Source organism: Nannospalax galili, unplaced genomic scaffold (genome assembly GCF_000622305.1).
Source record: "Nannospalax galili isolate Female #2095 unplaced genomic scaffold, S.galili_v1.0 scaffold901, whole genome shotgun sequence".
Lineage (NCBI taxonomy): Eukaryota > Metazoa > Chordata > Mammalia > Rodentia > Spalacidae > Nannospalax > Nannospalax galili.
Window position 1 is genome coordinate 1035282 of NW_008344555.1, and position 14022 is coordinate 1049303.

At 39.1% G+C, this 14022-nt stretch overlaps 1 protein-coding gene across 1 annotated transcript; it reads left to right on the plus strand.

Annotated features, from left to right (window-relative positions):
- The first annotated feature begins 5650 nt into the window (after window positions 1-5650).
- Window positions 5651-9975, plus strand: Brs3 (bombesin receptor subtype 3). The gene is made up of 3 exons (XM_008840700.2): window positions 5651-6233; window positions 7768-8119; window positions 9505-9975. Exons 1-3 carry the CDS (start codon window positions 5797-5799, stop codon window positions 9916-9918), a joined length of 1203 nt encoding a protein of 400 aa, XP_008838922.1. The 5' UTR covers window positions 5651-5796; the 3' UTR covers window positions 9919-9975.
- Window positions 9976-14022: the final 4047 nt, after the last annotated feature.

Genomic DNA, 14022 nt, shown 5'->3' on the forward strand with positions numbered 1-14022 from the left:
ATTTTCTTTTCAGTCATCTCTGACCTGAGTCTGACTGAATAGAATTGACATTTTGTGAAACCATCTTGATGAGGGTCGGTCAAGCCAGCATTCTATATTGGAACTAGTCAAAACTGGTGGGTTTGGTTGTAACTACTTCTGTCTGATAGGGAGTGATTAGGATCACAAACTCTGAAATCCTAACTTGGGTTTAAGCTTGGGTGCCTTCGTTTGCTCTGTCCTTCAGCTTCCTCAAATATAAATGGGAATAACCGAGTCATTCAAGTGAGAGCAGTAATGAGACCTCCTTGGTGCTGGCAGTTGTAAAATTCATGTCAAGAAGCAAGACTATGCTGCACACCACCCAGTGGACGACAGAGAACAAAAGGGGGGACTGATGGGTAGATATGTGGACACATGAAAACAACTGTACAGTCTTAGCTCTGCTTAAAGAAAGGCATCATTAGAACTCTTCTTCAAAAAAAAAAAACTTGGTAAGAGGAGCTTCCATGTCTGTAATTTGAATGTTGATGGATGAGAACCTTGATTTTTTTCAGTTGCAAGCTTATCATACTTTCTCATGCTGGCAGTGCCCAGCAGACCAGTGGATCAGTGCTCCACTGGAGATGGAATACACTGCTTGGAGAAACTGTGGGAAAGATATTAGGCTTGTAAAAGTGACATGGAGAGTATAGTGTACAATTTAGGGCTCTGAGTGGAACAGCAACAACACTAGGGAGGATATCCATTATGAGCACAGAAGACACCCTTTAAAAGATCCAGAAGGGTTAAAAATTGCCACCAATCCTATCTGGGAACAACTCCCTCATCTCTATGGGAACCCAAAAGTGCTTAAGGTGGAGGACTTGGTAAGAAACTAAACATCCTGTGTGCCAAGTATGTGTCGTAGCCAGGAAAGTTCAGGTTGTATGGCTGCTTGTGTCCTTAACTTTTTTCCAGTAAGATTTTTTTTTTGAGGCTGAGACTCCCTGTAGGCCCAGCTGGCCTGGAATTATCAGACCAGGCTGGCCTCAGTCTCATAGAGATCCATCTGCTTCTGCCTCCCAAGTGCTGAGATTAAAGGCATGTGTGACCACACCAGGCTCTCCAGCAAGCATTTGAGCCTATGTGCTAACTCTTTCTTATCCCCATACCTCTTAAAAACATGAGCCCTAGTTATGGCAGAATGCTTTGGAGACTGCTAAACATGTCTTTCTCACTGTATCCTCTTCAGAAATATAGCCCCAGGTTTACAGTTACTCCACAGTTTAAATTTCATTGAAATCTAATTTTCATATCATGAATTCACCGACTAAGAATGTGCAGTTTTAGCATTAATCAATTTCTATAATCTGGCAACCATTCTTATACAATACTACATAGTTCTGGAACACTTCCACTATCCCTGAATTTTTCTGTGTTCTTCAGCAGGAATCTGTATTCCAATCTTCAGGCCAAGACAACTACTGATGTGATATATATCACTTATGGTGGTTTTACCTTTTCTAGAACTTTACATTAAGGACTCATATAATATGTCTGATGTATGTCATTGCATATGCTTGAGATTCATTCCTGTCATAACATGTAGCTGAAGTTTGCCATTTTTGTTGTTGCATAATATTCCATTGTTACATAAGTAGTTTGTTCACTCATTTTTCTCACTGATGGTAATGTGGATTATTTATAATTATTTTTATGAAAAATTCTTCCACATCAATTTGCATACAAATCTTTCTGTGGACATATCTTTTTCATTTATTTTGGGTAGATACCTAGGAGTGAATTGTTGGGCCATCTGGTAAGCATCTGGTCTTCATTGATTTGAAGCACCTTAAACAGGGATTCATGAGTAAGAGGCTGAGAGCAAGCCATGTGGGAATGGGACACATGATTGGGGGATATGCAAGAAATTTCCTGGAAATGAAAAATTGCTGAGAGGTAAAAATGCATTGAGATAAGTCTATCTACTTCATAATTTGTACTTCAGTGTTCAGAAAGCCTTAACATTTTGGCAAATGCAAATTTTTCTTAATCTGTTGTAATTGTAGAGCTTCATACTGATCACAGCATGTGAGACTAGGCATGTGAGTAGCTCCATGTAGAAACAAAGGCGTCTACAATAATGCCTAAATCTGAGAAGCTCCTACATAATTGTGTACTTTCAGGGAGGCATTCGGGTTAGTCATGCCAAGAATTTGCCTTTAACAAACAAATTCCACTTAAAATACTCAAATAGAAAATTCAATGCTTAGTAGAGCCTACCGTTGCAATTTGTGCTTATTTTTCTTAGTCTCTGAAAAGGCCATTCTGAGTAGTTGCCTTCCCTTGGAATGTGGAACTGTACTGATTAGTTTTGAGCGCAAGCAATTATGAGGACAAAGAGAGAAGTTGGTAACAACAGAAATCATAGGATCCAGATATACTCACAAGTCAAACTGCATCTTCTTATAATTGATCAAACCCTATTAACTAATAACAAACTCACCCTGTTTCTTAGCACAGGACCATAAAAACAAGAGCTTCTGTAATTGAGACTTCTAAGTATTTATGTATTTTTAATATTATTTTTAATTAGCATGCACAGTATTAGGTTTCATTGTGGCATTTTCAAGCACAATTTGTTTTTGTTGCTCTTTCATCCACACTCTTCTTTTCCATCCTCTTGCCCCAACTTCCAGTAGCTTCTTTTCCAGCTTCGTGTCACATGTATTCTATTGCCATCTTCTTTTCCTCAGCATCTCCTCTTCTTCTTCTTGTGGTCTCCTTTCTAGTTTCATGGCCTAAATTCACACACACACACACACACACGCATACATTATATATATACATATATAAATATATCAAAAGCTAGAATCATATATATATATATATATATCAAAAGCTAGAATCCACATATGAGAAAGCACACCCAGTATTTGTCTTTTTGAGTCAGAATTACACAATTTTTGTAGTTCCATCCATTTTCCTGCAAATTTCATTTTTCTTTTCAGCTGAACAAAATTTCATTGTGCATATGTACTGCATTTTCAGTATTCATTCGTCTGTGGATGGATGACATCTATGCAGGTTGCATTCCCTTGCTATTGTGAATAGAGCAACAATAAACATGAGTGTGTAAGTATCTCTGTGGTAGGAGGCAGAGTCCTTTGGGTATAAGCCAAAGAGTGTTATAGCTGGACCATACGGTAGTTAGATGGAGATTTTTCAAAATAAATAAATCAACCAGAGATACCTAAAAACTTTTCATTTCTCAGATACACAATTCTTTTTGCATTCATTCAGGCAGAGGTAACTAAATATTGTTTATTTCATTTGCTTTTCAATTCAATTGTTTAATCTATAATCAAGTAGGTGATTCTGACAACGCTGGAAGATATCGACCAATTATGCACCATAAACAAACAAAAGGACTTATCATTTTCAGGGCTAATTCCCTGAAATTTTAGTTACAAAAATAATTAGGTATGGTCATATCTTGTGGGTGTGCTATAAGATTGTAAGAGAGATATGTATGAAAAGGGTGCATTTAAATTGTCTATCGCGAATTGCTTATTAGTTTAGAAATTTCTTTTGGTGTTAATAGAACACGCAGAAAACATAAGTCTAAGATGCCAAGCAAAAATGGCTCATAGTCAGAAACTGAGTGTTTGCTTAGCTTCTGTCACTGATTTTAACCCTTTAGAATCCAGAGAGAAAATATTTAACTCTGCGATGGAGTGCTTGTAAGGCCTTTGGTGAGATACTTCCGTCCTCTGGAACTTAGTTCTGTCTTTTCAGAAAGATAACATCTGATTTCATTATCTCTAAGGTAATCTCCATTTCAGATTTTCTGGAATTCCAGGATTCTAGGGACACAAGATCTCTTCCCGGCCCCACAGTGCTCCAGCACCACTCCAATACTGCAACTCATTCCTGTAGTTCTAGATCAGAAGGAAGAGAAAGAAGGCAAAGGATGCTGATGGTTGAAGCCTGCTGGAAGCATGACTGAGCCTGAGATCTTGGAAATTCCAATAACTTCTGAAACCACATGCTAGCATTTGCTTCTTACAAAACAGTGATATGGAGAGGTGAGCTGTAGTGTGAGTTGGGAGATACTGTTTACTCTTTGCTAAATGATATGCAGGAATCCCAGAAATATTTCTTCATTAGTTTGGTGAGAACAATATGTGAACTTGGGAGAGCTCCTTTAAGATTTTGTTGGGATGATCTTAAAGAGCCAGTGGAGTGGATGGAATGACTTCTGTACATATACATGTAAGCTTGGGGATCTGAGTTTAAGGAAACGCTCCCTTCCAATTCCCATCAAAAGCACTTATTTAACTCAGTAATTAAAGCTGTGGAGGTATTTTCATCACCTCCACCATGTGGAGGTATGGTTTGGAGGGCCCAAAGAACCAGGTAATTGATGTCCTTCATCCATTTCACTTTCTTTATGGTACCTATTCTTCCAGGGTTAAGAGCAACCTTTTCTTACCCCTTGTTCATCAGGTCACAAAACACTTTGCTGTTTCACTTCCCAGATTCATTTGTAATATGGTTATATTTATAAACACCCCATTATACAAGGTTTCTCTGAGATTAGAGTATGTATTAAATTTGATAATTTCAGAGACTATTTCTTAGCTATCTTTAAACTACTGTCCCATCATACTCCCTAACATTACCTCCATCACACACACAGACACAGACACAGACACAGACACAGACACACACACACACACACACACACACACATGCACACACACACACCCCTACATGTTTTCTGTAAAAAATGGTATTTTCTTTCTGATGCTTTAATTTTCTGCTTCTTTAATTGATATAAACATCATCTGCATGCTCATTATCTCTGGAGTAATATACAGCATTTTTTATCTGAAACTAATCATTTTTATTCTTACACCATTTGGGTCAGGACCGTGAGAGGCATTGTTATGTGTTATTTGGTTGTGGAATAAAGCATTTGAACAACTTCTAATTTGAGAACCCCTAAAAAGACCTTTAAAAAAAGATTGTTATTAAAACAATCAATTAGAAAACTGTTTTTATTAGGACATTGAGAGGGAAAATGACTGGTGATCTGCCTGGATTTTTTCATCACTTATAAGTTGCTTTGATATGGTACAAGACAGATCCAGGAACATGAAGGTTGGGAATTACCATATGTCAGAGCTAGATATTAAGCCCAGGTCACTGGATTATTGCTTTTTGTAGGTGACATGAGCCCTGTCAAGGTATGAGTGATTTGTTGCTTCAGTGCCCTGCTGATATTAAATTTTGAATACTGGGTTCAAGTTTGAGCTTTGGGGTACATTTACACTTACTTGGCATATAGAAGAGAATGCATTAGACTGCCGTGTGATGGTAGAGGTGGAGGGGAGGGTTTTATTTTTTGTAATCACCAAGACCTATATTGACCACACTGGGTAGCTTTGAAGGCAGGGTTGAGTCTAATAAACAAGTAGATGGTTTATAAGCCTAATTAGTCAAAGGAATGCCCACCAAAAAAGACTAGTACTCAACTGCAGAGCCCTTCTTTAGCCCCCTCCCTCCATTTATGTCATAGGAATACCAATGAGTCTCCTCCATCCTCCACCTCCCACTTCCTAGTGCCAGATCGGCAAGCGCTTAGCCAAGCATGCTGGGAGACACAGAACAACCAAAGGGAAGTAGTAGCCGGATGTCTTGCATTTTCTTTCCATTCTGTTCTCTTCTGTTCTCCTGATACCACCTCCTTACTAGACGTAGGCACTAGACGTGACAACTACATTTGAACTGAGCAGAGAAGAGGGAGTGAAGGCATTGCGAGCAGGAGAAATGTCTCAAACGCAGCTTCAGTCACCTAATCAGACTTTAATTTCAATCACAAATGACACAGAATCATCAAGCTCTGTCGTCTCCAATGATACGGTAACACATAAAGGACAAACCCGAGACAACTCTCCAGGAATAGAAGCTCTGTGTGCCATCTACATCACTTATGCTGTGATCATTTCAGTAGGCATCCTTGGAAATGCTATTCTCATCAAAGTCTTTTTCAAGACCAAATCCATGCAAACAGTTCCCAATATTTTCATCACCAGTCTGGCTTTTGGAGATCTGTTACTTCTGCTGACTTGTGTGCCAGTGGATGCAACCCACTACCTGGCAGAAGGATGGCTGTTCGGAAAGATCGGGTGTAAGGTGCTCTCCTTCATCCGGCTCACTTCTGTCGGTGTGTCAGTGTTCACGCTAACAATTCTCAGTGCTGACAGGTGAGTTTCTTTTCTCTATTCTATTTGCTGGGATGGGAAATTAGGCAAAAAGAAAGGAAAGCTTTACTTAACGTGTACTGGCTGCCGTTGGGCTTTTCTTATACTCTGTAACCTAAATGTAAGATTGGAAAATCCGGTGGCATTTTACAATAAAAGTTGGTGTAAAAATGTTAAGATGACTCCGTTAGTGTCTGCAGAGTGCTTGAAAATATATGCTTTAAGGGGGAATTTATTTTCTTTGAAATGTAATTGTTTGCTTGAGAGAATGCTGAGTGTTGTTTTTATTTTCCTCCAGCTTATTAAGGCGAATTGTTGCAGGTGCAAAAGAAAAAAAAAACTCATGCTTTATACATCAGTGCAGCCTAGTGGTACAATATAGTCAACATGAAAACACTAGCATAGGTGTAGAATAGAACGTGTATGCATTATTATATACCGGGAGGATAGTAAAGAGATAAAATGCATGTAATTTATTTGAAATTCACAAGATTAGCTAATGGCAGGAAAGCAGTAAAATCTCCAGCTCCATGGTAATTCAGTGTAGTGCCATCTCTTAATTCTATTTGTTTCTCTATAAGCATTTGGTGACATTATCATTCTCAGAGAAACAAATGAATTCCAGTTGAGTTTTAGAGCGCTGTGACTAGAACATGTGAAATCCCTAACCGTCAGGATGTTCTGACTCTGTTAGGATGTTTTCAGTTTAAGTATTGTGTTTTTTGGTGTTCCTATTGTTGAAGAACTGTGAAAACATGAAAAATAAGGCAAATAGGGCTCCAAAATGGTAAAAGTAGTGTTTTTAAAAAAGCCTGTAAGTAACCAATGCCTGACAGTGCCACGAGTAGCTTCAGATTCAAGAATGTGACAGGAAAAAAGGCTTCCTCTTTTTGTTTTTCCGGATTTTTTTTTCTTTTACTGATCCTATATTCTACTTGAGGGCAGACAACAGTAAACACTATAGTTTTTAAGGCTGATCTGTCCTAATGAGGAAGTATCTTTCCCCAGGCTCAGGCTTTCAATTTCACCCTTGCCCTCTCCTAAATCTCCCTATTGATCTATTAGCTTGTAGAATAAAGTAACCCTTAAGAATGTGGAAGAAATTAACGCTCTCCTCCTTACCGCTGCAAATCTATGCAATTCTTTCTAGGAAGGCTGAACACTGCTTACTCATAAAGAAAGGGGAATTCATGTAAATGGGTCACTTATGCATAAAGGATGTCTTTTAGAACAGTTAAGGTAATATGCAGGTGGTGAATTATTCTCAGCCACACAGAAAAACATGCCCCCAAATATTTGTCTTATATAGAGGGTCTGACATAAAAGTATAAAAATACAAATTTGGAATGTCTCATAGGAGTGAATAAGAGACAAGCTTATTTGCAAAAATAAGAATTCTCGGCATACTCTGCACCCTTGAAACTCTTTGGTTAATGCTGACTTGGTTATGTATGAAAGGAGAGTAAGGAGAACTGGATGACTGCTAGAAGTCACACGTCACTTCTTCTGACTTTTGCTTCTCATTACATGTTTCTAGATACAAAGCCGTAGTGAAGCCACTTGAGCGACAGCCCTCCAATGCCATTCTGAAGACGTGTGCAAAAGCTGGAGGCATCTGGATCATGTCTATGATACTTGCTCTACCAGAGGCTATCTTTTCGAATGTATACACGTTTCGAGATCCCAAGAGAAATACAACATTTGAGTCGTGCACCTCTTACCCTGTCTCTGAGAGGCTCCTGCAAGAAATACATTCTCTATTGAGTTTCTTGGTGTTTTACATTATCCCACTCTCGATTATCTCTGTCTATTATTCTTTGATTGCCAGGACTCTTTACAAAAGCACCCTGAACATACCTACTGAGGAACAAAGCCATGCCCGAAAGCAGGTACGTATTCACTGGTACTCTTGCAAATGCAGTTTGAATTTAGAAGTGAAACCTCTTTTTTTCCATAAGCCAAATTGTACTTGTGTATAAATCCAGTAGCAGTACTGTACTGTTGTTATGACCATAGCCTCTCATTGCAACCCCCTCTATCATACGCCAACTGAGCAATCACAAGCAAGTTACTTAACCTCTTTGAGCCTCAATTTCTTTATCTGTAACATGAAGAAGAGGACTGGATGATACAGATAAAGCCCTTAGTGTAGTTCCTGATGTTGCTATGCAGTCAATTAATGGTGAGAATCTTACTACTAGAGACAGGACAGGTGAAGTTTAAGAGCAGTCAAAGCTATTTATCATATGGAAGAGTAAAGAGCTTCATATAAGGTAGACTTTTTGCTTTAGAAATTATAACCGAAGAGTAGAAATGCACAGAACTAGAAAGGCTCATAAGATTACTCAATGGAAAGTCCTTAAACACAGATGAACAACCTGAGGTCTTCAGAGGGAGGAATGAAAGGCTTGTGACAAGAAAAGACAGTGACTCACAGACACTTGATTAAGACCACTGCAGGAGTCAGGTGTGCTATCCTTTCACTACTATGTTCAAAATGAAAGGATGGTACCAAACACTGTTCTGTTTGATGTGTGTGAGGGAGGGCAAAAAGGTTTCTATACTGGGACAGAGGGAGTAATTCCATTTACAGAGCATGGAGAGGAAGAGGGTGAGGGAGGGACAGAGCATTGTGCTTTTATTGTGGTTCACTCAGTTTCATAGCCATGTTCATGAGGCTCAAGCTGTGCATTTAGTGCTGTGAGAGCCAGTTATCTGTTATCTTTACTCTCTCAGTAACCACACGCTGTACCTCCACTTAACCTGTGCATTTCCTGTATTTACAGATACGAGTTTCAAACCTCTGACCATAGGATTCCTGCCCCTATAGATTAAAAACAACATTTAGTGCCATCTTGGCAACTTTCCTAACCTCTAGAAGGTTTCTCTAACTTGTCAGCCTCTCCTGATGCAGGGCAAGCTGTTTTGGATAGTGTCAGTCTCTATTCTTAATGAAATCAAACCACTGAGGATTCCACAGCACTGTTTGAGTTAACTGGAGCAATCCTAGAGTATCTTAACATCAGAGGGTGGTGAGCCAGCTCAGAGTAAGAGTTAATGAGCCCAAGATCACAGGTTACCATGCCGATTAACTTGACATATTCTGTATCCAAAAGTTGATGTCCTGTGTGTCCCAGTTAGCTCATAAGCATGTATTCAAAGAGAGACCAGCTTGTTAACTGTAAATTTCTGTCAGTCAAGAGGATGGCTTTGATCTCTGCCAGCTAAATGATTAAATGATTTTTTTTTCCATTTTGTCCCCTGCCGCCTATAGATTGAATCCCGGAAGAGAATTGCCAAAACGGTATTGGTGCTGGTGGCGCTGTTTGCTCTCTGCTGGTTGCCAAATCACCTCCTGTATCTCTATCACTCATTCTCTTACCAAACCTATGTAGAACCATCTGCCATTAATTTCATTATCACCATTTTATCTAGGGTGCTGGCCTTCAGTAATTCTTGCGTAAACCCTTTTGCTCTCTACTGGCTGAGCAAAACCTTCCAGAAGCATTTCAAAGCTCAGCTATTCTGCTGCAAGGCAGAGGTGCCTGAGACTTCTCTGGCTGATACCCCTCTTAACAACCTGGCTGTGATGGGACGGGTCCCAGGTACAGGGAGCACACAGGTGTCTGAAATTAGTGTGACCCTGTTTAGTGGTTCTGGTGTGAAGAAAGAAGAGGACAGAATTTAATTTCTATTGAAAAATCGTGATTTTCCCCCCATCGTGTGTATCCAGCTTCAAGCTGTGCACACAATCCGTGGTGTCTGGGTTTTGGGGGTTTTTTGGGTGAATTGTGTTGAAATTTTCAGAGTGAAGGGTCCTTGTAAGTAAAAGACAAACCATCATTTTCTTCAAGGTGCAAACAGTAATGCCACTGGGCTTTCTATATACAATGAAGCCCGCCACGTAGAGGAAAAAAAAAAAAACAGGTTTGAAATTCTAGTCAAATGGAAAGATGGCTCTATAGGAGAGAAGGCAAAACAAGATGAAAGTTTCAAAACCCAGTTTGATCCCATCACATCTCTGATGCTCTCCATGTGATTGTCATAAAATACTGTCTGTGTTTATTCTGTGGTATAAATCTAGGGATTCTACTTTGCATATGAAAAGATCAAAAAGAGATAAAACATCTCTTATGGCGCTTTTGTGAAAAAATATACCTTTACAGAATGACCACCCTTTTCCATTAATCACTAGTTCAATATAACAAATCTTGCCATTGAAATGAAAATGTTTGAGAGTCAGCGGGTATGAAGTGCTGCGTCTGGGGCAGGGTGCTTCCCTTACTGGATCCACACTTCTGACTTCATGTAATTCTACTGCCATTGATTAATAACTAGGCAAAGCCATCATTCAAAAACGTTGTCAAGAATTTGTCTTATTCACAGGCACAATAAGGGGCCACATCATTGATGTCACCAAGGGCCCCAGAGAAAGGCTCTTGACCAAGTCTCTAAGCTGTGTCTGAAATTCTTTCTCTAAGGAAATTCATTTCTCTCCGGTGAGCAGTGCCCTCTTTCTAAAAACCTGTAGAACTGCTATGTGAGATCTCTAACACTTGACTGTGCAAGTGTCATCAGATCTTCTTCCTGCTTGTATTGACTCAATTTGATGGGTGCCTAAGTCTTATAATTCATCTGTTTCTGGAAGTCAGATAGAAGGCTCTGACTTTCTGTCCTCTGCTCCTACTTGCGAACACCATAAGCTTGTTATTGTCATTGAACAAAACTGTAGTTAATAGATTTGTCAGATTTAAATTGTGATTTCAGAAAATGTATTCTTGAAGTAAATTAAAGCTTATCTTTGGCACTATAGTTAAAATTGTATTTTTAAAAACTTGATTTTTTGAGAGTGCTTTTGGTAATTTTGAGCTATAAATGGCTTGTGTATTTGTGAACTTTTGCTAATTATGTAGCTCAAAAGGGGCATATATTAACACGGGGCTTTACATCTCTGTAAACCAGGCTTAACTAAAGTGGGGGTGCTAATATTGTATTAATACTGCTTCAAGATGGGCACTGTAAAACTGGGGATTAACAAATAAATATGAAATAAAGTTTGAATGGCTTTATGTAACTTTTTATTTTAAAAAACAGTATGACAGAATACAAAAACCTGATATAATTATAAGGTTTGTTGGTTTTAAATCACAGAAGTATAAAACATTTATTTTCCTTAACTAGGACAAAAGTTATATATTTACTCTTCTGAGCATAACATCTGAAAAATAACTTCATAAAAGTACCAGGCTGCAGGCTGGAGAGAGAGCTCAGCAGTTCAGAGTGTTTGCCGTGGAAGCCTGAGTAGATTTCAGATCCCAGGATCCATGTTACAGGCAGGATGTGTTGTGTAATCTCAGCACTGACTGGGGCAGAGACAGGAGGGGAGAATTGCTTGAGCTTGTTGGCTGCTAGCCTGACTGAAAGATGCAAGCTCCAGGTTCAGATTTGGCCCCAAAAGGAGTAGGGCAGAGAGTGATAAAGAAAGATACTTGACACCCTCCTCTGGTCTCCATGCACATGCACCTGCACATACATCTTACACACACACATACACTCTCAGACATACACGAGAGGGGGGGGAGGGAGAATACAGAACACCTTTATTTTCCAAAGCATCTACCTACAAAATCCAAGAGAGCCTTCTCATACTTCCTAAAACTAGAGCTCTACACAAGTAGAAATATGTATAAAATACCTTCCTAGCTTCCTAGGAATCAAACTCCTCCCCTTTCATAACTATAGAATTGGGATTACAATTTCTGGATTTCTTTTAGTGTTTTGGAGGAGGGTTAACAGATTATATTTCCTGAAGCTAACTTTACAGGTAGGCTACAATATCCATAATTAGGTTCACATTGTTTATTGTGCTACAAGCAATATTTCTATGGGACATTTCATTTCTTTACCAAGAGTTCTAGATAAGGGAGAGATATAGACACATGCAAAACAAATTGTGAACATGTCTTAATTTTCCCCAAGTCTTCCCTTGCCCAACTTAGGATATGGATCACAATAATACTCTATGAAGTACGAATATACAGTCACAAAGTTAGGTATAACCAAAACACATCTGAAGGTTATTTCTTCCTTACTGAAATCAAAAGTGCTAAACAGCAAATTTAGTTTTAAAGAACTTCTATAGTTTATATCATATATATATATATATAATGTCTGAGATCTATTAATCTTTTTGTCAGAAGGAAGATTTTTTTTTCCCCACTAAGTTTTGAGAATAAAGGACGGAGGGACAAGAACACGCTAAAACAGAGTAGGCTTGAAAAGGCCATCTAAAAAAATCTAGTTTGGTATAGTTCAGTAAATTTCCAGACAGAGTTCCTACACAAAGGGGGCGAGAATAGCATTGCAGGTGCAAGTGTGTTTATCTCTTCATTCTAGGGCTCTACTATTAGGCAACTCAGACTCAGTGAGCCTCTGATCTACTTTGGTTGCTTCTTTCATCCCTGGGGAACTTTTTGCATAGGCATTTTCCTTCCATAGGTGGCTCTGTTCCATTCTGACTGTGTCTGTTTGTTCCATACTCAAACTTTATGAGACAGGTTGATATTAACCCAGTCAAATACAGGGTAGATTGCAATGCGACCTTGAGCTAGGTCACCTCACAGGCTTCCAGACAGCCTTTGGGCGAAGGTGGTTGGGTGACATAGAACTTAGACATAGCTTGGAAGGGGGCTGTGTGTACAGCAGATATCAAGAGTGTCATGTGCAGTACAGTCATGTAGTATATTATTACCTATGTTGTAAAGTCATTTCAGAATACAATAGAATTCCAATAACACATGATTGGAAAGAGCTGTAAGGTATTTACAGACCCAAGAATAAATATTTAGCAGTACTTAAATGAGACTAGCAAAATTCATAACATGCATACAAGTTCATTCTCCAACATTTCCTACCCACCAAGAACTTCGTAAAAAATGTAATTGGAAGCCAAAAACTACCGTTTGAAAAATTGCTGTTATTGTTGGAATTGGATTCACATAGCCAACATGTGAGGAGCTAGGATTTTCTGGAATCCACCCTCAGCCACTGAATTTACAAAAAAAGGTGGCAATAACTTCTGGGAAACTTTTCCCCACTGTCAAGTCTGGGTTATGATACTGATGTTTACACATACAGATTTCATTGCTGATTTTAATGATTTAATTAAAAAATTAAATGTCAGCGTTAATACTATAGCAACAAATACTGATAAACATAATCCACATACCAAGAAAAAAAAAAAGCCGTTTAGGCCTTTCCATAGTTTTTTTGTTTTTTATTTTAGACAGGGTCTCCTGTAGCCCCAGCTGGCCTGGAAATAGTTAGACCAAGCTCACAGAGATCTGCCTGCTTCTGCTTTCTGCATAAAAGGATGCAGAAAACAAAATAATTGAGAAACAGTGCTCTCTGATACTTGTATCATATTGTTTGCCAATCATATCTCCCCTGAGTTGTGCCTCTTTTTGACTGCTGTGCTCAGAAACTCCCTCAATGCCTGACTCTTAATAGGGCAATAAATAACTGCCTAATTAAAAAACATGGACCACTTCACTTTGAGGGGCAAGAAATATCTAGGCGCAGGCGGGAAACTCTTAGAACGGAGGCTGCTGTATTTAAATAAAGAGCTGGACAGATTGTTCAGCGGTTAATGCTTGCTGCTCTTTTCCAGAGGACCGGAGTTCAGTTCCCAGAATGCTTGATGGGCAACACAAAGCTGCAACTCCAACCCCGGGGGGGATCCGACGCCCTCTTCTGGCCTCTGCAGGCACCTGCACATACGTGGCATAAGCTC

Coding starts and splice junctions, on each gene's coding strand:
- Brs3 (XM_008840700.2), top strand. CDS start 5,797: ATGTCTCAAACGCAGCTTCAGTCACCTAATCAGACTTTAATTTCAATC. Junction 6,234..7,767: donor ACAATTCTCAGTGCTGACAG/GTGAGTTTCTTT, acceptor ACATGTTTCTAG/ATACAAAGCCGTAGTGAAGC. Junction 8,120..9,504: donor AAAGCCATGCCCGAAAGCAG/GTACGTATTCAC, acceptor TGCCGCCTATAG/ATTGAATCCCGGAAGAGAAT.